This window comes from Siniperca chuatsi, linkage group LG6 (assembly GCF_020085105.1).
Source record: "Siniperca chuatsi isolate FFG_IHB_CAS linkage group LG6, ASM2008510v1, whole genome shotgun sequence".
NCBI classification, from domain to species: domain Eukaryota; kingdom Metazoa; phylum Chordata; class Actinopteri; order Centrarchiformes; family Sinipercidae; genus Siniperca; species Siniperca chuatsi.
In genome coordinates, this window is record NC_058047.1 from 24,719,150 (window position 1) to 24,746,932 (window position 27,783).

A 27,783-nucleotide genomic window follows, 5' to 3' on the forward strand; every position below is an offset into this window, starting at 1 on the left:
CTCGCATTTAATATAAGGTGTTATTTTCTGTCTAACTTCCTGTGACCTGCTGAACTCAGACTGAGACTCGCCTTGGTTTCTTGCCTACCTACCATCCTTAGACTTAGTTCCTTTTTTCTTGTATGTTTTGACTGTTACATGATCTCAGGCATACAAAACTGGTTTAGACTAGTTTGTACAACTGTGTAACTGCGGCCGCCCCATACTAAATGCAAATAAACAATATATTACATGGTTTCTGATAAAAGAGAATTAGTTGTTCCCTCAGTTAATTAGCATAGCTTATTTTCGACAGTGTTAATGTGATTTTATGTATCTTAGAAAATCTCTGGGTCTCTTGTATTACCCACGGTCATTATGTGCAAAGGAAAGATGACACTTCCTTCAGTTGTCAAGACTACCTTTTCCACTTTCTGACAGTGATCTTTTTTCATGACCAGTCTCTTCTTGATTGGTTCAATGGAACTTCTTAAATGTTTTTTGCATTTTTTTTAAGGTGATATTTGTTGCTGCTGCAGCTTACATGAAAAGATGCACATGTCCTATTGTGTTGTGTTTTAAAGGAGCGAATGAGTCATGACAAAGTGTTGATGTTGAAGTCTATTTACGCTTCCCTCCATCACACGAGCAAAGACAACCTTTCCGAGACTCATCAACATGTCATTCACCCATCTCACAAAAGAAACCATAATCGTGTACATTCAAAACCACATCTGAGTTCTTTAACTGTAACTGTCTGGATGTAGTATTGGGAACACATGGAGGCTGGACAGTGTTATAGACTGTTCAGTGATTAATTATAATACTGATTCTTTTGATTGATACATTTTGAAATAAATGCTGATGAGAGAATTCTTTTTGCCTTTGTTTTTAGTGTGGCACATTGGCTTTAAATTATAGAGTGGCTTGCATTGGCCTGTGAATGAAACAGAAACTGTGGAGCATGTTAAAGTATTAGTATAAAGACAAATAGTATGACAGAATGTGATAGGAAACACATTGGATTTGTAAAGTATCCTTGGATGACTTGAAAGGCACTTATAAATAAAATGCATTATTATTATTATTGGTAAATGGAATGGAGTTATTTTATATTATATATTGTTTAAATTGGCAGTATATTGCAAGAAAATAATCAAACTGATGATACAGATGGCAGCAGTAGGAGCTCCTCTGATTGGCCAGACTCCTGCCAACACAAAACAGCTGGCCAATCAGGGCTCCTGCTGCTACTCTGTAGGTGGGATTCATTTAATTTGTAGGTGTTACACTGTTTACACATCTTTACAGTTTTTCTCAATTGCTAAAACACAATTTCTGAAACCTTGCTCCATTTTCTGAAACCATTAAACACAAAACCTCATCTTCAAGCACTATTTACAAAACCTCTGACTCCTCTCGCAAAATGAAACTTTTGCCTCAAAACACTTTTACCTGTGTTCAAAATCAAGCACTGCTCTCAAATCATAAACAAAGTGATCAAAATGATAAACACTATCAAGCAGACAGAAAACACATTGTTCAAAACATAGTTCTCAGGGAGAAGTACATTTTTGATCTCAAAACAATTTTAATATTTCTCCGTCATTGTCTTTTGATGAACGAAAACATGTTCTATCATAGTAGCTCAAAACTGATCAGAAATTACTACTCTGCTTTGCTCTTTGCAATTTTTTGTTGCTCTTCCTCCTCCTCGTACCCCTGTTTTTACAGTACTGTACCCTGCATCTCACAAACTGGTCCTTTGTCTCCGTGATACTGCAATTCTTGTTCTTTGTCGATATGAACCTGCAACCAGTCAAAATCTATTGAGCAGTCAGAACTGTTAACAAATGGAAAGCACAATGTTCAGGGCCATACAATGTGTTCATTGTACAGTATACAGCCTACAATGCACTGTACTACAGTACACAATACTAAAAGGGACAAAAATCAAAGGAGTTAGGCTTACATTGGTTGTGTCACATGATTTGAAACAGGTTACATCAATTTTGAGTGATTGTGTTCAAGTCAATGACATGTGTTCTCTATTTGATTGTTGCCCCTTGTGTTTACCAATATGGACGACATGTGCATTAGAGTGCAGAAGGTGTTTAGAGTTTTGCTGAAAAGTCTAAGTGAGATCTGCAAATTGTGTTTTACCATGTGAAATGGTTTAAGGTATTGACAACAGACTGCACAATTAGCTAAATGAGGTCAGGCAACTGTGAACTTTGTTCAGCCGATGGGTTTTAGTGTTTTAGCAATTGAGGAAAAACTGTAAGTTAAATAGAGCCTCTTTAAATGAGATCACAAAATGGAAACAGTAAAAATTTTAATTCAAATGTGTGAAATTGAATATGATTGGAGGACACAAGTCTTATCTTTTTAAGATAAATTATTTTATTCCTTTAATTCATTATGTAAACAGAATAAGCAAAACAAATTATGTAAATAGGCAAATTTTAAGATCTTTTTAGTTTAATAATGCAATTTTAATTGGATTTTTTTTTTTTTAATTGACCAATTTAATTAAACATATTTAGAGTCTATAATTATTCCAGTGGCGCACTCCGGTCTCTGTACTAAGTGCATATTTTACTGACCATTACCTACCATTAGTAAGAATTTTCCCTACACTGTAAATAGCTCTACATGTTGCTAAATGTTTCGTGACTTTTACAATAAACTCATCTGGATAATAGAGCTTTACATGGATTATTTGCCTGTTTTTCACCATGTTGGCTACTATGATGGAAATAGCTTTGACTGAATAGACGGAACTGATCCCAGAACAGCAGAATTTCAGACAAACGATGTAACGCAAACTATTGTGAGGGAACGCATAAGCACTGAAAAGCAACACATACTGCAAAGGAACACAAAAGCCTTTTCCCCACTGTGGCCCTATGGGGACCAAAAACACCACAGACGTGGTCACTGCTTTTGTTTAAATGAGAGGAGACTGAGAGACACAGGCATCTTGGAAGGAAACATTAGTACTGCTGAATGGTCAGTGAATGATTTGCTTAAAAATGCTCAGGTTTATTGAAAAAGCTTATCTCCACAGGCACAGCGGTGCAGCATTACTTTAAAACAAGGCCTAACCTGTTTGCTAAAGTCAGCTAGAAGTAGAAAAGTCAAGTTTGGGTTCATGCAAATAAGTTTCCATGCATTTTGCATAAGTTTCATGTCTTCTCTACGGATAAATACATGTACTGTATGCGATACAGTTTAGCTACTTCTAAAACTTGCTGCCCACATGTCATAATTATAAAAGCCTACATTAGAGTCATATGTGCTCATCGAATACATTGTGCTTACTCGTCTAAAATGCCTACTTTAAAAGGTGAGATTAGTTGTATCATTATTGCTTTGGTCACCGTAACATAAAACTGACCACCTCGCTGACTCATGAAAACTGATACAGTACATTGCATATATAATGAACTGAACGTAAACAAATAAGTGCTGGTCAAGATACCAAAAAGTCTTGTTTTTAAAGCAGCTTTAAGACTTAAATATACATTTCACTGCCTCCAATAAGTGCATTTATATTTAAATGAATAATTCAAGTACTTGAGTATTTTTCTGTCACTTAACAAAACAAGATCATGTGTATTTCATGCTGCAATTCACTTTTTTTTTTTGTAGAATAATGCAAACTGGTGAAAAGTCATTTCAGTAGTTTCTCATTCAGTGTAACGACCGTTGGTACAAACTGGCTCTCTGTGATAAAGTCCCCAGCAATGATATTGAGAGAGCCGACTCTGGAGCCGGGAGTCTGCTCCTTAACCCAGCTCAGCAGCGTGGGGTACGTGGACATCACCAAGTCCTTCAGGGACTCTGTCGGGTGTGTGCAGATGTATTTCAGGTCCTCTGTCAGATTAATTCCTGTGACGAAGAAACCTCCTGAAAACACAAAATACACACATGAAATTTTACGAGTGGTGTAGGTCAAATACAGCTTTAATTAAAAAGTAATAAATCAATTTTATTCCCAACCTGTGTTTGCTAATACAAAAAAAAAAATAAAAAAAAAAAAAAAAAACCCCATCAACAGTAGATTACCTGGTCTGCCATGTTGTTTCCTGTGTTCAAAGTCCTCGATAAGAGCCTCAGCTTTGCATTTGTTGGCCCACCAGTAAGGAATATGTGGCCACAGGTCGCTGTGACAGCTGGCAATATTGTGTTCATAGGACACAATCACCGTGTACCCTAAAGCCCACAGGTTTCGAAGAGTTAAGACTTCCTGAAATCAACACAATAACAGGCTTAGTTTCATCTTCTGTCAAGTTTTTAATGTAATTTAAAAAGGATAAGGCTGGCATTATTCTTTCCACCAAACTTGACTTTTCTACTTCTAGTTTCTACTCCTGTGTGCACTGAGCTGACAGTGAGCTGCTGTAGCAAAAGAGTTTCCCCTCGGGGATCAGTAAAGTATTTCTGATTCTATATTTTTCTTGCTTTGACTTAACTAACCTGGCAGCCCCAAGCCCATTGGTTCCTACTGAAGATACAAATCTTTAAAAACGGAGTCACAAATATAGAGTTTCAACAGCTGGGCACTGTAGTTTTTAGCAAATGTAACTCAAACAGGAGTAAACAGTATATTTGTTGGGGATTATTTTCAGGTGTGGATTAACACACATTTGGTGCTCTAGTGAGTATTTACACGACGGTGTATGTGGGATCGAGTCAAAATAAAACTACAATACCCAAGTTCATGGTAATGAAGGAACATGTCAGCCGGTGCAGCAGTGTGACTTACTGATGTGTTTTTAATAGTCTTCGGACATTAAAAACACAGAGGAAGAAGATATATCAAGATTTGGCTACACAGACAACACTTGTTAGTAGGATCAATTCATTGTTGATTTTGGTCTGTTTTCAGGATTCACTGACAATAAGAAAAATGGAGATTATGTCTAGCCCTATTCTTTAAGTCTGTATCCAAAACTGGAGGAGAAGTTGTACCGTTTTGGGACACAGTTTGGAGGTGAATACGTTGCGTATGGTTGTGAGCAGCAGAGTGTGGAGCTCCTGGCTCAGCCCGAGGAAGTGGCTGAAGGAGAGGATGACCACCTCTTTGGGATGAGCATCCAGCCACTCTCTTATCTCCATTAGAACAGTCTGCCAGGAAAACACAAGGTACCATTTAGTGTGACTCAATAGTTTAATGCTCAAGTCACAGCCTTATTTTAAAAGCTAACAGCACATGTGAAACTTGTAACATTACCATTGGTTCAGTTATCTGGTAGGACTTGATTTTGGCATTCACACAGAGGTCTACAATGTAATGGAAGTCTGTAACAACCTGCCAGATCTGTTCTGGATACATTAGATTTTTATTTATTTTTCTCTTCTCACCGCCTGAGAGCAGAGGAGAGTGAGGAGAGGTCTGCCTTATCATACGCCACATGAATATTGCCAGGAAATTCACGAGTTACAGAGCATGTGAGAAAAGGTCTTAAAGTGAAACTTTCAAAAAAAAGAAGAAGAAGTGTAACTTTAAAAAGAAGAAATTACACCTTCCTCTTACTTATAAATGTTTATTGCATTGCAATGTCAAATGCAATAAATTGCACCCTCGCTCTATTCAATACACTTGGTGGTTTTGCTGCTACAGCCTTAGTTGGTCTCGTATGACCAGTAGCTTATGGTGACTGAAGTCAGCAAACTTTAGATAGAGATCACTCTGTAACTGACATTACTGAGTGACTTCACGACACGCTGCATTTTAGTATTTACTGTTATCCTGTAATTGTTATTTGTGGCCGCTGTTCAGTAAAAGTAACATAAGCTTGCTTTAAGAACAAGATTGTAAATAAAAATGCTGTGTTCCCACAACAATAACCTTAAAAACGTCCAAAATGACAACCGTAATGGTGATTTCAGAGTGATGTTTTCACATTCATAACCAATCTAATGAAAGTCTTACAAAAACGCAGAGACAGGAGGATTTAGTATCCCACTGCAGGGATGAGCGTTTGCTGAGCGCGACCGCTCTTTATGGTTATTGTTGTAGATGCAGATGGCCTTGACAGGACCATACATTTCACTGTGGCAGCATCCTTGTGGACATGTGTGTGTGTGCATGCTATTACTTCACCTCCACAGTGAGCGTGGTGTATACACCATGGTAGAAGTACAGATCAGTGGAGCTGTCATTGGGCCTGTGTGCAATTCTCAGGTCACAGTATCTGACCCCACAGTCCAGCTGCTGCTTTATAGTATACTCCTGCAAGACACGGGATGCAGAATTCATTACATGAGGGCCACATTAAAATGTTACTGAAAAACGTTTGTATTAACAATGAGTAACAACTAGCTGGTACGTCTGTTTCTGCGATTTATTACCTGGGTTATCGCCCACTTGTACACAAAGGGGCGAATAAGGGGCTTCATGTATTTGTCCAGCTTTTGAAGCATGTCTGGCTGGGTAAGGTCAACCGGGGATCTGTCATTCATATCCAGGCAGTAGGTTATTGCATTGTGGCTGCCTAATTGGGGAAAAGACAATAAACATAATCACCACAGGACTGCTATGTAATAGCTACGGTGGCCCTGAGAGCTCGACGTACTGCAGCTAAGGAAAACACATGCAAATAGACAAAACGAGAGCAAAGGAAGAGAACATCCTCACTCATTTGCCAACGCATATGCAGCATAACAGAACCCCCTGCAAATATAGATTGTGTTCTGTTTTTACAGTGCTTTTCTGTATTTTGTTAGTGTTTCTGTATTTGGTTGGCTTGTCTGAATCTGCAGTGCATCTCTGTGTCAAACTGGTGACTGTATGTTCCTTAAATTTGCTTGCGTTTAGTCTATTTGCATGTGTTTTCTTTAGCTGCAGCGCAGTGAGCTCTCAGGGCCACCTTAAATAGCAGCTAGGATAGTCTTACAATTTGTAAAGAGTTTATATATATATATATATATATATATATATATATATATATATATATAAAAAAAAAAGTGTTGTGGGTGCACTCACACACACACACATATTATTCCCATTAATAACATTCAACCAATAACCAACTTGATCAACACTGTAGTGTGCTGTTATATGGCAGCCTACCCGGGATGGCCAGGTGGTACAGGGGGGTGTCCCACAGAGCACATGGCAGCTGAGACATCCAGCTCTCCATGGGCAGCTCTCCCAGGCTCAGCTCGCTCACTCCGGACACCACAGAGGACATGCTGAGCTCCAGCGTCTGCACCACCTCAGGGAACACACATGTAACGCCACAGAGCGCATGAAGTGAGGTTATTAATGCTGTTACATCGGCAGCTAAGGGGCATACTTATTTGGGGTTTTTTTGGGTGGGGGGGCTAGTTGGGATAAATAGCACATCAATGATGTTCGTGTTCAGTATCACACACAGTAACGTGAGAGCTGTAGTCCTGTTTAGGCTTATCTCACACTTACTTGATCAAACTGCTGCTGCTTCCTCCGACCGCCAAACCAGCTGAGCCAGCTAAACCACCAAAGAGCGGAAACGCGATGACTAAAACTATAGGCGTGTGCCAGAAGAGGTCGTCCATCCCAGAGCTGTAGAAAATGTCATGGCTGTACATGAAACATGTATGATGTGATCCGTGTCCCTCTCCAGCAGCTCAGTCTGGTTACCTTTTACACCTGCTTGACCCGGGCGATGAGGACGGCGGGTCCGGCGCATTTTGGCTTCAATTATCGATTATCCATCACGACCGAATACCCATGCATGATCCGCTGGAATCCCTCAGTTCACCGGGTGTTTGTCGGTCCTCTTCGGCGCAGCAGGGAGGGCGGCACCGCGCCTGCTGACAGATCAGCAGATACGGAGAGGCTCTCCTCTTAAAGAGCCCACTGAAATGTTACACATTTCACTATATGGCTGGAAACTCCCGAACATACTGCAGCCCTGCCCTAATCCCCACAAGCGATGCCACGGCAGGTGTTTCCCATCAGCTGTTAACACCTGGTGAGACGTCACCGGTGGGTGTGGCCAGAGGTTCAACATGCTCCAAGTGTGGCAGCAGCAGCTGTTTAGCATTTAGCTCGAAGCACAGCCTCACCATCTTGTTTAAAACAACAGATACAGTCATCACAATATTTACATCAGTTTGAGCTACTGATGTGTCCCCAAGGGGTCAAAGGTTAATTCAGAGTGGTGATATAATTAAAGATGCCCTGTGGAGTTTTCTTGTAAACAAAGTTATGTTTGCATTCAGGGTATCTTTGATGCCTGACAAACTCGGTGAATGCATTTCTTTCGTCATAAATCATTTGCAAAGCCGATTTAAAAAAAGAACGATTGAAGTCGTTGTTTGCTAGCTTCTTTGCGAATTGCTGCCGCGCAAAGAAATGTAAACATCTCGGAAAGGAATGTGTGTATCTCGTCGCCGGTGTGTTCACACACGTGTGCAAGAGCATCCTCGTGCCCGTGCTCGATGCAAACAAAACGGAGACCCGCTTGTAAAAATATTGCTCCATAGCGCCACAAGTGGTCACAAAGTTGACAGGGTACCTTTAAAAGATACATTTCTGCTACACAAATCATGTGTATTTTTTGATCATTCTGTAATATTTGCTTATTTATTTATTGTATAGTTTTACATCTGAAAGCAGTTGAGCAAAATGAAACAAACTGAAGAGGAAACACCACTTTTTGATTGAACCGCTCAAGACACTGCACACAACCTGTGGCAACAGGTCACGATAAGATGTTGCTCTGCTTTGAAAGGACACAAGCCAAAAAGGTTGGTGACCTCTGGCCTAGGTGATAACATCTGTGTTAGAAAACAGCCAGTTCTCCATTCTGTAAAATGGGAGTAAGAGGGTTAGCCTTTATATTTATAAATACCAACGGTATTCAGATGTTTTCAAATGTGTTCGAGTGCAAATATCTGTCAAATATGCCACAATTTGGAAAGACTTACGTAAATAGGTAATGATTTTAAAACACCGACCTTTGTACTAAAATGTGCTTACCGAGAGGAAATTGATTAAGTTGTCTGTTTGTTTGTGATCATTTGGTTGGTCAGGTCTTTCTCAGCTTCTTCGGCAGCTCAATAAACCCTGAAACAGCACTAACCGGTGTGGTGACGCAAACTAGACAAAGCACATGATTTAAGAGCACATGAAAGTCCAACCTTGCTGACTTTGGATCAAACAACTCCAGAGCTTTCCCTTCTCTTCCTCTCTATTAGATGCCTTTTCCACTGCATATATTTTGACATTTCATCGGTGAAAGCGCAGGTTTAATTAATGACATTTATGGCTCCATTTCATTTAGTTTTGCTAGTTATAGGGTCTCACTGACACACCTAAACTGAACAGAGCCATCATTCATGAATATTATTAACGACACCTGAGCTTTTCCTGCTATGTAAAGGCAACATGTCTGCTGTGACAAAGCTCTTTACACATATACTAAATACAGCCTACCAGCTCCACTTTATACCACAGTGTACAGTGGTAGTTGATAAGTGTGGCGATGCTGCCATCTAGCTTTCCTTCCAAATAACTCATGCAGATCATGAAATGGTTAACAATGGCACTATTGTAAGTATCCTACAGTTTTTGTGCCAATAGCCAGACATTCATTATTTCTTTCTTCCTTCCTTGACTAAATTGCAATACTGGTCACCTTATTGCTGCGTGCAGCTCAAAATGGTAGATGCATATTGTAAGGTCTTATAATATTGCCTATCATTCACACAAAGAACACAATTATTAATAAAAAAAATTTATTTTGAAAACGTACTTTCCGAAGACGAGACATAACATGGCATGTGGAAATGTTTATGTAGGTCTCTACTGTTTCATTGAAAAAAGTGTTTCTGAGTGTGTTAGTGTTGAAGCGTGCACCTGGTTTTGTAATTAACAATCCACTTGAGTCACAGCAGTGCTTGTTGTTGGCTACTTGCAGACTTACACAACGTAATTAAAAGGCCAAAAGAACAAAAATGCATTCAGGCAGTTTTCATTTAAGCTGCACAGTGGGAATCTGTTGCAGGGCTAAGTGCAAAACTTATACTTTCTTTGTGATTAGTCCTTGTTGACAGAGTAACCACTCTGTAACAACAAATCCTCCAACACACTATGTACAGAGTATAGAGTGTATTTGTGAGTGTGACAGTGATGTGGGCAGGAAGTGAAAGCCATGTTTCACTTGTTTGCCCACACTGGTCTAAACCCCTCTCGTCTTGGTACATGTTACAGATTCTGCTTTCTCTGACCTCATTTGAAAAGGTAATGTGGCTTGGCCTTGTCCTGAGGATCAGCAGAAATTAATTTTTTCAAACTGTCATTTTCAATTTTTCACCACAGTCTGACACTGTCAACTGGCAGACTTGAATAATTCTAAATGAATACTACAGCCAAAAAGTACTGAAAGTTGACACCGAATGCTTGGTCAGATTATTTATTCTTTCATCAAATATCCTTATTTAAATCCTGATTTTGTTAATTTTATGTTTGTATTAAGACACCATTACACACTGATGCGTTTGAGAAATTTGGCCTATATAATAAAAAACAATAAAGCTTTTTTTTGTGGTAGAAATTTGTTCATAGTTGGCAAAGAAACATATCACAAAGTACTGAAATGGCACCTGTAACAAAAAAAAAAAAAAAAAAAAATCCTAACAATATACAGCCCTAGTAAACTAGTTAGGTCATTTATTATCAAAAAAAAAAAAAAAAAAAAGCGACAAGTAAAAGAAAAGACTGAAAATACAAGTTCCAAAGGTAACTTTCATTTAAAAGTCTGTGGTAATGAAGGCTAATCATGTGATGATCTGAGGCCAGTAATAAAGGCAATCTGACTGGCATTGATTACACATCTGTACTCAGTCTGTGCATCCAGGTTCAATGACTACTGAATGATACATCAGGGAATGTAAATATACTTTCTCACACATTTCTTCCCATTTTGAGACAAGAACTTGAATGCTTCATGATCCTTTAGTCTAACCAGGACATGACACACTGTAACGTGCAAAACTGAAGGTACTAATAGTGTACAAACTGCATTCTCAAAAAGGTGTTTGTGTTCATAAAAATGACTCCACTACTTGACAAATGTAAAAGATCACCATGTCAGTTTATCACCTGTGGGAAACAGACAATGTGCAAGAAACAGGCGCAGCAGATGTTGAACTCACTAAAAAATTCCCATCTGGCATGTCAGTTTTCATTTCTGCAACAACTTTGATTTCATTTTTGAAGTATCATGAAGTGGAATATGTGTGACTCAGTTAAACATTATTTACATCCCAATCTTATGTACAGGCGTGTTAGTCAAAAGACAAATTGAACCTGTGTGTAGGGGAGCAGGGGTGTTTAATACAAAGTTGAGTACAAAATGTAATGCTGGCCACAATGAAAGGCAAGCATGATAATCTCAGAAGACAGATTTGTTCCTCTCACACCAATACTAACACGAGGCTACGCTTCTTTATGAATCCCACTGGGTGATGTTCTTTGACGACGATGCCCTTCATGCATCTTCTGCTTTATGCATATACAGCACCATTAGCACTGGGTCTTGGTGCGGTCCCTGATGGAGAGGTGTTCACAGAGACGGCCTGGCACTTGGGAAGACTGCCAGAAGGTCAGGAGAGAACGGCGGCAGTGAGCGGGGTAAAACAAACAGCTGTCACCTTTGCATGGGGTGTCTGGAGCCCAGCGACTGTTTCCCACGACTGACCCCCTTCCTTGGAGCGTCTGGCTGAGGCAGCCCGACCTGCCTCCTGTGCCTCCCTTTGGCTTCTGGCTCTGAGTCACTGAGCTCCAGGTCAGGACAGTATCCGTCACTGTCCTGGTACGATCTCGTGCTTTTCACTTTGTGTTCAGATCCGGGTTTAGCCCATAGTCTCTCCTTGGCTGAGCCCTTTCGGGACAGTTTGTCAGAGGCCCACAGGTCCTCTGTGGTCCGCACCAAGTTAATAGTCGCCTCTTTGAAGGACCTGCCAAAGTGCTCCATGGCAGACTTGCGAAAGCTGCTCTTGTCCGAAGCCTGATTTGAAGTGTCTTTGTTACTGGGTGTCTGGCAAGAACTGTCCTTCTGAGCCACAAAGAGACCGTTAGATTTAGCCACGCACGCTCGGTCTTGGTCCAGTTTGCCGTTACTGTTGGATGAGTGGCCGTGGAGCGCAGCATGCAGGGCTAAAGGTTTGCCAGTGGGTTTGCCAGGCAGCGCTGGGCTGGTCGAGTGGCTCGAGGAAGACAGCTGCCCGTTGGAGCGCTCCTCCCTCCGACTGTGTCCATGTAGCTGAGGCTTCCCCTGACCCAGCCCTTCACCTGCATGTTCAGTAACATTGCCACTATTGTCCGGGCAGAGTGGCCCATTACCAGATTTGGAACTGGGATTTCCGTTTCCAAGACTTGAGGATTTGGGCATTTTCAGCTTCAGAGTTATCCTCGGAGGAGGACGAAACAGCATACTCTCCACCGGAAATGAAGACGGAGGACCTGACGACAAAGAAAGACAAACACGTTCAAGACTCAGCTATGATTCAAATGTCACAACAAAATGTTAGCAAAAAAGAGCGTGCGTGCGTGTAGTGACAAAATGAAGCACAGCAGATGGCTCACCAGCAGAAAGCTCCTGGTTCAAAAGCTTCACATGCAAGTTGAACATCTGCTCCTGGGCTTTACTCTGCAACAGCTTCAGCTTCTCCCGCCGACTCACCATGTAACACAAATTCCTCACCTGCAGAATGAGAAAAACACAAAACAATCAAACGCTGTCCATTAAAAACAAGCAATGAAAACAATCAATATTTGCAGCCCTACATTAGGATTCACCTCTGAAGTCAATATTAGAGGCACCAATGACAGCCTTGTGTCTACATGGACCGGTCGGTATCAGCTTTGTTTTAGTACTACAGTTTTTACCTCCATTTTTCTTGACTTGACTCTGAACTGCAATTTTGGAGTCCTGCCACAAACTCTGCATTGGCTTGGGGTCTGGACTAGGACTTTAACATTGTTGTTTTGAAGCCATCCATGTGTCGCTTTGGCTTTATGTTTTGTTGTCTTGCTGGAAAATAAGTATTTTCCCAAGTGGCAGCAAGTTTTTCCTCTAGGATCTCTCTCTCCAATTTTTGCATCCATTTTATCTCTACTTTCATATGTCCTTCAGGGCCTGCTGCAGAGTTTTTCTGCTGATGCGCGTAGATCGATTTGTAGAGATTTGATTAAAGCAGCGATTCCATGTTGTAAAACAAGAAAACACAACACTGAAGAAGGTGAATACTTACTAGACAATGTATGTTGATTTTGTAAGGTCAGTTCAGGAAATTCAGTAATCTCTCACTCAAACCTAAAATATATTTTTTTTAAATCATAGTTCACGGTGGCGTTTCTCAGTACTTATGTCTATGTCACACATAGGGTTGTTATGTGCACACTGGATCATGGGAGATTTATGAGATGGATTTTTTTTAAATTATGAATGACAATAGATGAGATATGATATAATGTGCTATACTCAAATTGACAATGATACTGTGCTCATTACAGTGAGCTCACAAAAAAACAATGTGAATTCTAGCACATAAACTGTCTGGCTCCTTGTAAAGAATGGCCATTAAGCAATATAAAATGAATAATATTAAGTTAACAAATACAGTGTATACTGCGAAATGTTCTGGACTTGCTCAGTAACCAGAAACACCAAGACGCCGCACTATGGACTATTACACTGCCGTGTAAAAAAAAAAAGGACCCACCCTCTCCAAATCCTGTCGCAGGTGCATGAACATCCGCATGCGTGTGTGGATGCTGTCCTCCTGAGGCTGCAGCACCAGGTTCTCCTCCTCTTTAGGGGGCAGCAGAGCTTTGTTAAAGTTAGCTTTCCTTTTCAGCTTCCAGTACTGATAGATGAAGTCCGCCAGGCGCTCGGAGAGCCCGAGGGCCTGGGCCAGCTCCTCCAGCTGGATAAGAGTGTAGAACTCCTCCTCCAGCTCCTGCAGTCTCTGTGCCCGCTGGCCCACCTTCTCAGCCTCGGCGGGGGGTTTAGAGCGAGCTGGGCTCAGGCCAGCCTCCCCAGTTTTAGACTTGCTGTGTTTGAGGCAGTAAGACTTAAACTTGACTTCATCTCCTTCATCCAGGATGGTCTTCATCTCTAGGCTGTGCTCAAAGGCACATGTTACATGGAAAGGAGTGGTGCAGTTCTTTACCGAGCACTGCGAGGCGGGGGAGAGAACAGGTTATTATGTTTACATAGACTGTAACCCAAATACTGTCAATAACAAGATTCTGGTAAGAGTAGCATTTAAGAATTGACATATTTTGCAGAAACCCAATTTCCCCAGTAACTTGAGTTTATATGATTAGTTTCATAACTGGATGACTGTCTGGATGGTTGTGTGGTAGTCCTCAGGAAATATCCTATTAGTGACACAAGGTAAAAGACGGACCGTGGAGCCCGTTATTTGTCACCCTGATGAATTTACACAGCACATTTAAGGAATAGTTTGACATTTTGGCAAATGCATTTGTTCACTTTCTTGCCAAAAGTTTGATGAGAAGATTGATACCACTTATGTCTGTACGCTAAATATGAAGCTACAGCCAGCAGTCACTTAGCTTAGCTTAGCACAAAACAGGGGGAAACAGCTAGCCTGGCTCTTTCCAAAGGTAACAAAATCAGCCAACCGACACCTCTAAAGCTCACTAATTAACATTAGCAGTGCCTTTTTAGGAGTCTCCATCACCTCACAGTGACAACAAGACTCCCCCCAGTTTCCAGTCTATATGCTAAGCTAAGCTAACTAGCTGCTGGTTGTGGTTTCATATGTAATGTACAGAGAGTGGTATTGATGTTCTCATCTAACTCTCTGCAAGAAAGCAAATAAGCGTATTTCCCAAAATGTCGAACTATTCCTTTAATGTACGTTTTGTTACTTGCAGTGTTAGTTAGCAAACGTGACTTCTTTTTCTGGCACAAAATCACAGTCTTTTATTATTCTATCTTGTACTGTTCTAAATTTGAGCATCTCATCATATTAAACAACAAATATCTTTCACTGTGAAATATAATATATAATATTGAAATCTACTGTAACTACCATGAGTCCAAGCTGACAACAGGCTCCACCCTCTTTTGGGTGGACTATCCCTTTAAATCAACAACGATAACCATATTAAGGTGTTCACATGAACACTGCAATAACTGATATTGCGTTAATCTGGTTATATGAGAACACAGATCCACACTCACCTGGATACATGCGCCTGTCTTCAATTTACACAGACTGCAGATGAGAGACCAGCGGCTGGGTGGGATGTGGGAGACTTTGGTGATGGGCTCCATCCTCTCGGGACAGGCAATGCTAACCTACAGAAGAGGAAAACGTACGGCATGATGAGAGTTTATTTAACACTTACTGTAGAACAATATAAAGAGGTCAAGAGCAAAGTAGAGGATAGAAGTGTTTTACCTCTGGTATCCACAGGGCACAGCTTACATGTGCCCACTTGGTTCCTGCACGTGTAGCCTTCATGGCACCGCCCTTATTAGGACACAGAAGGCACTGCGGGTCGATGCCGAGGACACACGTCCTACACAGCCAGTTTCCAACAGGCACTTTGACTATTCCATAACAGGCCTGTGGGGACAGCAGCAGGTCAGACCATTTTGTGACTGATGTACTACTTAAAGTACGTCAGTATGTAACTGGCACATTCGTTGTCAACGTAATGTGAAAATTAGGAGAAATAGTCAAATGTGTATCTTAAAATCAAATGCTCACTAATACTTCCTAAAATGTGTTTTTATTTTTTATTTGCCTTCCAAACATAAAAAAAAAAAAAAAAAAAAAAAAAAAAAAACCTTCTGGTACTGACAGCAAAATTCTTCCTCAGTTTGCCTGACCAACAGCAAAAATCAAAGTATTCAGACTAATGATATAAGAGAGAATCAATTAACTTTTGAAATGATGAAAAATTATCTAACTTGATCAATTTTACCTTTAATTTATCTGGGAGTCACTTGGGACATTAATCAGAATCAGAAATACTTTATTGATCCCCGAGGGGAAACTCTTTCGTTACAGCTGCTCACTATCCCGTCAGTGCACACTTGAGAATAGAAGGAATAGAAGTACTAAGCAAATCAAAATATAATACTCTATAATACAGGTAAGATAAATTAAGTATAAAGTGGATATAAAGTATAAAAGCTAAAATAAGTGTAAGTACCAAAGTGGATTTAGAGGTTGATAAGTATAGTACGGTATAATACAATGTAATAATATAAGTAATAAGTAATAGTGTATGAACTGTCAGTGTTAAGTGTAACTTATTAAGATGATTATGAGACGGTGGATGTTGCACAGCAGTACTAGAAGTATGAATAAATATCAATAAATTAAAGTGAAAACAGAGTGTATTGCACAATTATATCAAGTATTGCCGAGATGTTAATGATCCAGTTTAATGACTTAGGGTCATTTAGACACTTAGAGGGAGGAGTTAAAGAGTTTGATGGCCACAGGCAGGAATGACTTCCTGTGGCGCTCTGTGGTGCATTTTGGGGGGATGAGTCTTCCGCTGAAGGTACTCCTTAGTTTGACCAGCACCTCATGGAGTGGGTGGGAGACACTGTCCAAGATGGCATGTAGTTTGGCAGCATCCTCCTCTGAGAGGAGGATGCTGGCCAAAATCAGGATATATATATATATATATATATATATATATATATATATATATATATATATATATATAATTAAATTACTGAGAGCTGACACGTTGCCTGTATGATGACAGGTGTACCCATGTTTACCTGGTGCACGCAGATGTTGCACTTGTCACAGAACACCATGTCATTCCCTTCTTCACTGTCGGGGGAGCGGCACACGTCGCAGATAACGTCCTCGTCGTATTCAATCCCCAGGCCTTCCACCGTCTCAATGGCGTGGTTCATGTTGTCATGGCACTGCCTCTCCAGGGCCTCCATGGTGCGCTCCATTGTCAGCTCGTCTATGGGCTCCACCCCTGGAAGACAAACAAGGACAAAACCCTGTCATCAGTCCAAATCTTGATGCTCTTATTTCCAGCTCAGGGAGACCGATGTCCACGTTCGTAGATACTGACTTTACTGTCCAACAAACCGCACAATGTGAATTTTATGGTGGATTATCCCCTTATGATCCTGTTCCTTACCCATGCGGTCGAGTTCTCTGTTGAGCGCGCGCAGCCAGTAAAGGTCCACGTCGTCCAGATCGTAGCGACACATGTCCTCTGCCAGCTCTTTGATGTTGACATAACCTGGTTCTGTTGACTCCTGGCTCGAGCACTGGATGGACTTCCTGTGGTGGGTGTAAAGCACCTCCTTGGGCTTCTCTGCAATAATTCTGAACACAGAAGACACAATCAAAGTCAGCGCTGCAAAGCTCTTAGTGACGAATTTGGTGCACCAAGTTGTGGTAGCACATTTAGACTGGTTTGTCCACAGTAAGACCTCTGGGAATCCGACAGCGTTACCTGACTGACGGCTCTGGGATGGTGTCTGGACTTGCCAGCACCTGGACTCCCTTCTCCCACTCCTGCTTCCAGGTGTCTGCCAGCAGGTAGTAGTCCTCTGGAGACACATGGTGGGAGTCAGGTAGCTTCATGGCACTGATCAGGTCTTTTCTGAACACCTGCGGGAGAGGCCGGGGCACACGGTCAGTCAGACACAGGTCCTGACATTTAAAAAAACACTCAGCACAGAGCCTGGCGGCAAGGATGGGAACTTACTTCAGCTGGTTTCTTCGGGTTGGAGGTGGAGGTTCCAGGTTTACTGCCATACTTGCTGGAGGAGCAGAAGGAGGTAGAGGGGCCTAAAGAAAGGAAAGAGGGTGTGAATAAAAGAGCAGCAGAGAAATTGAAAGAGATTAGATTTAGGTTGTGGGGTCCTTTAGAAGATGACTCACTCTCATTGTCAGAACTGTCGCTGCTGCTGCTGCTTGAGGACCTGAGACGTTTCATCCTGTAACATCCTGCAGAAGAGGAGAGAGTAGACATGTAGTATTGCATGTAGTATTAAAACATGCAAATTAGGGAACGTATGACTAAATAGAGAAAATAAAGTGTGTTCGTTAATCATGAACACATTTTTTTCACTGGACCAGCTGAGGTATAAACCAATAGTGTGCACATATAGAAGATAGTTATTCACCATAAATTTCAGATTGAAAGGCATGCTAGTAGATTCCTCTGATAAACCCTTAACCACTTAATTCTGTGCCTGCAAATAAGAAATATACATCAACCCAACAAGCAAAATATGTAGCTGTAAACGAAAAAAATGTAAAAGGAGCAAAAGATGTCTGTGTCACAAAGATTTATTGTGACTCTGTATTTGCAGAATATTGTGGTTTGGCCGGAAACCTTATTGTGAAATATCCACTAATAGTATCGGTGAATAATCAAAACATAATTTAGCAGATAGAATCTGTGTTTAGTATTGGTGCAATAGTGAGGTCCTAATGTTTCAGATTTTTTTATCACTTATTTTTTTCAATTTTGACAGTTTAAAGTAGAGGGAAACAGAGCAGACAGACATCACAGGTTCACAGTATGTGCCTTTAACCTACTGAACCGTTGGGACGACTCATTAAAATGTTTCAAAATACTGACGGACTCAAACCCACACTAGCCCCAAATACAGTACGCTGTTTCAACAGAAAGGACATGCCTCACATTCCCCATGAGGACAGGAGGGGTAGGAGGGGAAAAAGCATGAAGCCAATTCCACTCTATACCATACCATAGTATAAGTAATATACACAGATGCCAACTGCTGAGAAAGAGGTACAAGCAGTCTGTTACTAGTTGGAATGTCCAAACTAGGGCTATAGACATAATTCAGTCCGATCACAGAGACTCCTCAGTAAATCACTACTACTACACACTGAACTTTTATGTCACAACTCCATGGTCAGCAGTCATTCCAGGATGTTTCCTGGCTAAAACTCAGCGCTATATTTAAGATAAAAATCACTCAACACAAACACACCTCAGTACACTGTGTGTTCACCTCCACAGCAGAGCCTGGTGCAGCTGCACTCAAAACGCCTGGCATCTGCTGTTGACACGAGTGTTTCCACCTCTGAATGCAGCAACCTTTGTGTGTTTGGCTATTCAAGACTGATAAATAAACAGAAGAAAAATTATGAATAATGTGAAGTTTGGCCTGTTCAAGTACAAAGCTACAAGTCTGGATGACTGGATCGAGATAAAACACAGAGATGGTATGCAGAACTGGAACCCCATTGACAAAACATTTTCAGACAAATATACTGTATAATGTCACCCATATTCCCTGTGTTTCCATTCAGTGTTTTTAGTTCTATTAAAAAACTTTTTTTCCCCCTTTCATGCTTCTTTATTTTGTCTTTTCCTGTTCGTTTTTGTGGCCTAAAGGTACTCTGATAGTTGGTTAATTTGAAAGCAAAAATGCCAGGCTTTTACTGGTGGTTGATTTGGTACTTTTCTCTGTTCATATCGTTGTAAATTGAATTTTGATGATGTCACAATGGACTCTGGGAAATGGTGATGGGCAATTTTCACTATTTTCTGACATTTTATGGACTAAACAATTAAATCGATAATGAAAATAATCGTTAGTTGCAACGCGTAAGTACTGTGTCTTTTATTTCAATATGAAACTGTTTGACGGTGTAGTCCCTCATTCGTCCAGGAGTGTTCTATCGTAGAAAAGGTTTCAGTCGTAGTCATCTGGACACTGTTTTCAGAATCAAGACGTTTCGGCTCCCATCCGGAAGTCATTCTCAATTGTGAAAAATTGAGATTGATTCTGAAAACAGTGTCCAGATGACTACGACTGAAACCTTTTCTACGATGAAACTGTTTGACATTTTGCACTATGAGTTTAGGGTAGAAAGATATTTGTCAGACTATAAACATGGACAAACTGAGCGTGGGATGTTCATCTACTACATCCAACAAGTAGTTGGTGGCTAATGTTGTTGGAGACAACTGCATGATGCATGACTAGCATATGTGTGTTATAATTGTACTCCAGTCTTACTAGTATTGCTTCTAATGTTAATGTAATTACATTACATTACTGTGTGGGAGCAGGCACCTCCTGGTATCCAATGAAGGAAATACAGACTAATTCAGTCACCAGAGGTCAGCACAAGGAGAAAATATAAGGGCCACTTTACTGTCCCATCTCCTTACACATGCAGTATAAACTGGTTACGGATGTGCACGGATATGACATCACATCGTATAGAAACCCCTGTATGAGGTTTCTAAGGAACAGGAAACAACGATCAAATTGCGGTTGCCGCCTTGTTTACATTTCTTTCCTCATACAGCATGTTGTCCAAAATGTAGCCTACTTATGTATGGGTGCTTGACTGGGCTACAAATAGACTGGGTGCTTTTAGAAAAATAAAACCGTAAACAACCAAGTGCCTGCCCTGCCCAAAGAGCCCCGTTGGCGCCAAACACACACACAGGCCTGTGGCGGGCTGCACTGCAGGCTGTGGAGAAATCAAACATGGGCGCCACCATCGTACAAAGATGTCACTTCCTACAGCCATTAAGACGCATATTCATACAGCTCAACTGGGTTTATTATCCAGTGTAGGGAACTATGGAGCATCAGAAACACGTTGACGTAATAGTCTCTAACATTTATGTAACGTTGCTAAAGAAGCAGAAAGAGTCCTGAAAAAGCAAAAAGGGAGCAGGCCCCGTGGCCTGGATAAACCACCCAGGGCAAATCCTGGCACACTGAGCCCCACTGAACACACGAGCATATTGTTCACATTCCCCCATCTTACCTTCAGTCCCCGCTCTGTTGTCCGCTTTATTCCAACCACGTATCAGTCCAGACAAAACTTCCAACATATACCTATTAAAACAGTGGCTCTGGTTCTAGCTATAGATACAATTTGGGTGTTTTGTATCCTTCCACAGTGGGAATCTTCAGGGTTGCAATCTGTCCACCACCACGGCACAACAGCTCTATTGTACCGCGCGTCCCGCCGGGTCCTAAACCCCGCCGAATTCCCTCCAACCTGGGTGCGCTCGATTTGTACACTGGCGTTAACCTCTATCCATATCCCACAACAAAGTCCTCAACATTGATAAAACACTGATATTAAATAACCAGCCAGGCACCAGTGTGTTTTCAGATATTCTACGGCTTTTAATGTGACTCTTTTTATAAAGACAGGGTGTCATTATAGTGTTGAAACATCAAATTACAGACAAATGTGCATTCATGAAGACAAATTGCTCTACAAAAACTGTATGCTCAAGTACAAAAGGTTTACAAAAACAAAATCACATCACAAGAAGTCCCTATGTATTTTTTTCTTAAAGGCAACTGTACAAAATAGTTTGATACATCAGGCTAAATTTTGCTTTAACTGAATGTGCAATGTGTTGCAATGTATTTTATCATTGATAAAGGAATAACAGTCAGGCCCCAACACAGACTGGGTGAAGTCAAACTGTAAGCCATTGGCTGGATCAATCAGTAGTAAGCCAAATGATGAAATGCTGTTTAGGTAGGTGACAGTCAAATAACTGAAGTGAAAGCTGCTAACTGATTCACTGAGGAAGCCAGCACATTGTTAATGAACTTGCCAATTCAAAACCCATGATTCACTCCACTTCAGAAAAAAACACTGGAATTTGTATTTTTCTGTTCGAAAAATGAAACTAATCTCTAATATTTAAGCAATGCGCTTCCATAACAACACCAAGGAAAATAATTCACTAATTAGTGGTATTCATAACTTATTACCATCTTAACACAAAATACATACAGTCAGTACAGGAGTATTTACATTTACAGCCTCTAAAAAAACTTTTCAATTGCTCATATTTATAAAAAAAAAGGACCAGTTGATCCAATTAGAATGGGCAAACAGAATGCCAAGTGGTTTTGCTGATGATAGAAAAACTACATTATTTACTATATTGTGATTACAGACTGCTGTTATCTGCATTGGCTCAAGTTTGTCACCCTCTAACCAGAATCACTGTAACACACGGCCCCCTCCTCCAAATCCACTCACTTTCAGAGTACAGGTGTGAAAAGCCTGATAACAAAATTAAGTCACACTTGAAGTCAAACTTTTTTTTTACTGAAAATTATAATAAAGAACAATAATTTGTGTCTATACAAAAACATTCAGTAGAGTATGAAACAAATATTACAAAATAAAAAATAAAAAAAGATTACACGAGTTGCCTACATCGAAAACTCTTTTTTACAAGTGTTTACACTATTTAGTGTAAACCGATCAGTTCATCTGAATGAACAGCAAGATACACTCAAACTTTCACAATTCAACTTTGGCCTAACAGATATCAATAAGAAAGATGTAGTTTTGTCTACACAGCATGTCTCAAATATACATATTTTAAACAAGTCCATTATCTAAACCACATACACAAATAAATCCTTCAAAGAAATTAAAATATGATTTAGATATATATAAAATATTTTCTCTCGGGCATTCTTGTGCTCATGGTTTTTCCACTGCAACGACTGTGTCAGACAGTAAAGAAAGCTTTAAATTAAAATGAATTACATTTACATCAAAGAGCTACATTCACAATCAATAAAAGCAACAGAATTACAGAATACATTCATGGAAATATAAATATTCACAGCACTCTTAGCAACTAATGGATATTTCGTGGTTTACAGCAAATGTTTTAGGACGAATTTCAGTCTGTAGACTCATGGTTGATGAACTGAATTGTTTTATCCAAGGCTTTATCAAACACAGTCCTTAATAGTTTTCATTCCTACCTAATTTCTGAGGACAAAAACAGGCAAATAATCAAACGCTAATCATATTCAACCCGAGCTGGACGGCGGGGAATTTAGAAAATCAGATTCGACGTCTGACGAGCGGTTTGTTTTGACACTTAATCATTCACAAGCCCATCTGCATGTCAGCGAAGTTGAAGAAGCTGTCCACGTCTCGAGAGGACGTATTTTTGTTATCAGAGACGAAAACCTGTGGAGAAAAAAAAAAAAGACATAAAATATTCTAGGTTTGATTTTTTTGCCAGAGAACAAGAACTGATCTATGTAAAATTAGAAAAGACACATGCAATTACCTTGGTCCCACTGAACACTTCATTAGCGAGGTTCTTGCAGGCTTCCACAACTCCGTCTCCGTTCAGCTCGAGGGCAATAACAGGACCTTTAGTAGTAAGACATAAAGTCACAATCCTACAGTACAAGTAACAGTCCTAACTCCTAATTTGGTTATTTCCAAACATTTCCAACTGCTGTACGACTCCACGGCTACATTTACACTACAGCTAAATACAGTTCTCCCTCTTCAACGCAAAATCCTTTAACAAAGTTACTTTAACAAACACTTTGGTTATGAAACAGTAAGTGCTTTCTACTGAAATGGGGATTCTGACACTTTACAGTATTTACCACCAAATTTGAGAGCTGATTCAGTTGATTTCTGTGTACCAGATTGGCGCTGGAAAACTAGCAGTCAGCAACGGTGTCGTAATAAAAATCATGTGAGCATGTTGACCGAGTCATTTTTTTAGCTTCTGAAAAATGGCAGAAAGTAAAAGCAAACTGTGGTCTGAGGGCGTAATAAAGTTGCCTTTAAGTATTTGGGTGGAAAAAGGAATCCAAAAAGAAACAGGGCAGAAGGAGTTTTTGATATAAGAGTTTAAGAAAACAGTCATTATTTAAAGCATTACTTATGGCTATTGGAGGATTATCTTTACCAGTTTTGCCATTTTAAAAACACACAGTGCTTGTTTCACTCTGCTCTGCCGTAGTATGTACAACACAACTTGATACTCTCATTAAATGCAAATGAGCATGTTGTAGCTGTAGACTTGTAGAGCTGATATTTTAGAGATATTTCAGAGCAACATCAGCAAAACAAAAATTACCTTTGGTGATCCACTCCACGACATCCTCTGCACTGTTCTGAAACACTCTCTTCACATCTTCAGGTCGCATTGAGACTTCCTTCGTCTGGATCAGCACAAAACCTTTAGCAGTTGCCTGTGCAAATGAACAAGACACATGTGGATCCATTCTCATGCCTATATGATAGAGTAATGCATATTTTGGAAACAACACAAACATCACTGGAATGTTTAAGAAGCAACACAGCCAGCTTAGCATGGTGGCTTAACATTTCAGATACATTATGTTCAAAGTCAGCTAAACAAAAGAAAGTCATAGTCATCAATTTTTTTGGAATACTTAAAGAATACTAAGCATATAAAAAGATTTTAAATATTTATATGCAACTGCTAATTAGTGGAATAGGTCAGTATCCCAGATAATAAAGAAATGCTGATGTGTGTGTCTCAAAAAGACACACTGAGGAGAAGCCAGCATTTTAAACTCCAAGTCATATATATTCAGAAGAAATACTTGGGTGGTTTATAAGACTTGTTATCTTCGACCCACTCTTTTACAGTAATATAAGCTTCAGTGACAATGCAACTCATTTGGCTGACAACCAGCTTCAGATTGCTCACTACTACGTTTTGGAGTACTCCAAGAACTCAATATATAACTAAGGCGGTGATGGTTAACACTGGATTTGCTTTTCTTTCAGTTCATTCTGCAACATTTTAAAGCACAGTTAAAGCATGGCTGACAGCTCCCAAACGTTTATAAGCGTACTAAGAGTAAGTAAGCTCTGATACGTCATTACGCCACCATTTTCCCATCCACACACTAAAAAAATAAATAAAATAAAAATAAGACTCCCTCCCTTTTTTTAGCACTCCGTAATAATGTAAAACTAAGTGAAATCTCCTCACACTCCCGTCCTTTTTATTATTCTCACCTCATCAATCAGTTTGCGGGCGTTTGCAGTGGTGTACTCTCCAGCGAAGAAAACAAAGAGGCAGGACTCTTCACTGTCCTTACGCCTCCCTCCCTTTGTCAAAGGCACAATGCTGCGTGTGGGTTCAGTGGAGATTCGAACAGACTTGAATTCAGACTCGGGGTCCGGGGACGGTATAAAATCCAGAACCGCTGAAGCCTCTGGCAGCAAGCTCCAGTTGTTCTCTCCAGACACCGGCGTGAAGTCGTGGATGTTGCTCCAGTTGTTGTTGAATATGCTGAGCCCGGCGTCCTTGAAGTGGAAGGCCAGCTCGGGGTAGAAGTACTGAAAGCAGCCGAACTTCATACCCGTAGATGACTCAATGATGGGCTGGGTGGCGCAGCACAAGAACACATCCATCTTTTTACAGTCCCGTGTGCGAAACTGCTGACAGGCCACCACGCACTTGATGTCTTTACAGTCTCTGAAAAACACACTGCCCTTGACAGGTCCTAGAACAATGCGGCAATTGACACAGTCATCGATGGTGATAGTCGCCGAATAGTCGAACACGTAGATGTTGCAGTTCTCACACTCTTGGATGACAAACTGTTGCCCGTTCAGTTTGCCAGGCAGACGGCCCACTGTGACATCTTTGAGCCCTGTCAGCATGTAGTCTTTGGGATCAACCTGTGCAAAGAGAAAGGTGACTAGATGAGTATTCAAACATGATATTTACAGACAAATTACCTTTTTGGAACCATACCAGTACATGATATATTTCCACCTCTATCATCCAATAACAATACTGATATTTTTGTAAGAGTTTTAACTTCTAGAAATATTGAACATTTTACACATGCTTACACCAGTTATGCATGGTATCTATTTGTTTTATTGTTTCACTAACAATTCTTTGGCTTTTCCATGCATGAGTGATATTTGATAACGTGTAGGTATGTATCAAACTTTTTTCAGACCCCACAACCGGAAGTATTATTTAGTATTCCACATTTAAGGTACCACCTCCCAAAACGGAAGTTGAACCACAGTTTAGTTAACGCCTATAATGGCTGAACGAGCCATGTTGGTGTGGTCAGCTGTGGAACAGTGACCAACACAGTGTTCAGTAATCTGATAATGAGATAACGCTGATATATGGAGTGAGAGAGAGAGTGGGCGAGGTGTTGAGCCTAAAACTCAAGAGAAGAGTGTTGTCAACTTATACTGAGCACTGCATGCGTCCCTTGACTAGTTAGGTAACAGTTAACGTGTAGAGAAAAATATTTTACGATGCTATGATAAATTGCTGCTGCGCAATGAATCTCAGCAAGTAAACAGTGTTCGTTTACCTTCGCAACTGCAGCACTCAGGAAATCAGGTTATATATACAAATAGCGACATAAGGTAACGTTACTGGTTGGAAACTTACAACAGGGTCACTGACACTCGTAGACACATCGTAGAGGACAGCTAAACATGTACGTATTTGTTAGACAAACGTTAGCTACGTTTTAATTTTTTTTTTTAATTAAACGTGTAAATGTAGCTAACTACACCTCTTTAAGATTGTACAGTAGCTACCTGGAAGAGACTTAACACAAGTTAAATTAAGCTGTCTGGTAAACTAGCTTTAGCTGGTTAAGACCTCCATCTCATCCAGGTATGAGTTTGTTTTATTTTATCACTTTACACTGAGTTGTACAAGTCCCACGCCTTAGCTACCTTTTCTCTCTTATCCCAGCTGTATTGCTTCGGTGCCTCGTCGGTGTTGTTGCCAAGGGGAACCGCGTTGCTTGTCGTCGTAGCTTCGGCAGTCGTTGTTGGCGTAAGATCCTCTTTTTCAGAGGACTTTCTTTTGGATTTTTTCGAAAAGAAGCACCCCATTTTGGTCTTTCAGTGGCGACCAGATAAGACCAGTTTTCTAACCGTAACTTTGGTTTGGAGAACACAAGAAAATGTGAGGCAGAAGCTTACGTGCACTTAAGTTGACAAGATTTTTTTTTTTTTTTTAGCTTCCTGTTTCCCAGCTTCGTTTCGCAACCAATCGGTACCTTGGTAGTCGTTGCAACAGCCAATCGCAGACCTGGAAAGAGTGACGGGCTCGTGTTGAAGAGGCGTGCACTCATGAGGCGTTTTTGTACAAGTATAAAAAAGATTTCCGCAGGCAATTTCTATTTTGAACATATTTTAATGTGTTTAATGCACATAAAAAACACAGACGAGAAACGAAGATATTCTTTCAGTTCAAGTTCAATTAAATGTTCTAACTTCGTCTAGCGTATATAAGTACACAATAGCTGTTATTGTGAAATACAATGGCGTTTCATAGATGAGATATTAATTCCTCCTCTGTATTTGTCTGTGGCCAAATACAGTTACACGTCACACATCATAAAGTAGGGTGGTCTCAAATGAAATGGACCTCACACCTTGCATCAATGGTCAGGTAGGAGGACCACCCAGGTAAAAATCAAAAAGCTACTAATTTACCAGACTACCATGAACGCGGCGTCGTCGACACATTGGGCCCACTTCTCTGGGTGTTGTCTTTACCACAAAAAGCTGCCTGTAGGAACTTACCAGTTCGTGCAAAATACCTTATATAAAATAATAATATCGTGGGATGAATCAAATCATAGTTAATGCAAGTGTGTGTTTTATATTTGCAGTGTTAATACTGTATGAAGTGTGAGCTATAGATAAAAAGAACACAATCACGCACAACAAACCACACATGTAACCATATCCAACCTGACATCAGATTAGCTTGCAACTTAAACTAGTAGGCCACTCTAATAATAGGTAATCCCCCATCGTGCTTCTGTGAGAGATGCTCTGAAGCATAGCCTTCCTGTACATCCCCTTTTCATTCTGTGTAACCACATGACCATTAACTGACTGGTGTACTGTTGAAATACACAGTAATACTGCTGCTGAACTTGTAGAGTAGGTAGTGTGTGGTAAAGGCTCTATTAAAGGAGCATCTGAGTATTACAT

At 40.4% G+C, this 27,783-nt stretch overlaps 3 protein-coding genes across 8 annotated transcripts; all 3 read right to left on the bottom strand.

The window, feature by feature from the left end:
• Nucleotides 1-3,000: 3,000 nt before the first annotated feature.
• On the bottom strand, nt 3,001-7,928 carry plcxd1 (phosphatidylinositol-specific phospholipase C, X domain containing 1). 4 transcript variants are annotated; one of them, XM_044198741.1, is made up of 8 exons: nt 7,613-7,928; nt 7,412-7,534; nt 7,061-7,196; nt 6,340-6,482; nt 6,092-6,220; nt 4,957-5,112; nt 4,051-4,231; nt 3,001-3,891 (listed from the first exon to the last, which is right to left on the bottom strand). In XM_044198741.1, the coding sequence occupies exons 3-8, from the start codon at nt 7,179-7,181 to the stop codon at nt 3,656-3,658; spliced, it is 966 nt and encodes a 321-aa protein (XP_044054676.1). In that variant the 5' UTR covers nt 7,182-7,196; nt 7,412-7,534; nt 7,613-7,928; the 3' UTR covers nt 3,001-3,655. The 4 variants fall into 4 exon arrangements, with proteins under 4 accessions (XP_044054676.1, XP_044054674.1, XP_044054675.1 ...); XM_044198739.1 differs by having other exon boundaries at nt 7,061-7,205; nt 7,613-7,927; XM_044198740.1 differs by having other exon boundaries at nt 7,412-7,928.
• Nucleotides 7,929-10,375: 2,447 nt separating this feature from the next.
• Nucleotides 10,376-20,990, bottom strand: jade3 (jade family PHD finger 3). Of its 3 annotated transcripts, none has more exons than XM_044200087.1 (12): nt 20,779-20,944; nt 18,138-18,206; nt 17,893-17,958; nt 17,717-17,799; nt 17,462-17,619; nt 17,141-17,331; nt 16,761-16,972; nt 15,418-15,585; nt 15,198-15,314; nt 13,705-14,160; nt 12,566-12,683; nt 10,376-12,442 (listed from the first exon to the last, which is right to left on the bottom strand). In XM_044200087.1, the coding sequence occupies exons 3-12, from the start codon at nt 17,945-17,947 to the stop codon at nt 11,628-11,630; spliced, it is 2,373 nt and encodes a 790-aa protein (XP_044056022.1). In that variant the 5' UTR covers nt 17,948-17,958; nt 18,138-18,206; nt 20,779-20,944; the 3' UTR covers nt 10,376-11,627. The 3 variants fall into 3 exon arrangements, with proteins under 3 accessions (XP_044056022.1, XP_044056021.1, XP_044056020.1); XM_044200086.1 differs by lacking the exon at nt 18,138-18,206 and adding an exon at nt 18,978-19,108; XM_044200085.1 differs by lacking the exon at nt 18,138-18,206 and having other exon boundaries at nt 20,779-20,990.
• Nucleotides 20,991-21,125: 135 nt separating this feature from the next.
• rp2 (RP2 activator of ARL3 GTPase) lies at nt 21,126-26,817 on the bottom strand. Its single transcript, XM_044198629.1, has 5 exons — nt 26,509-26,817; nt 24,805-25,473; nt 23,891-24,005; nt 23,081-23,166; nt 21,126-22,977 (listed from the first exon to the last, which is right to left on the bottom strand). Exons 1-5 carry the CDS (start codon nt 26,668-26,670, stop codon nt 22,894-22,896), a joined length of 1,116 nt encoding a protein of 371 aa, XP_044054564.1. The 5' UTR covers nt 26,671-26,817; the 3' UTR covers nt 21,126-22,893.
• Nucleotides 26,818-27,783: the final 966 nt, after the last annotated feature.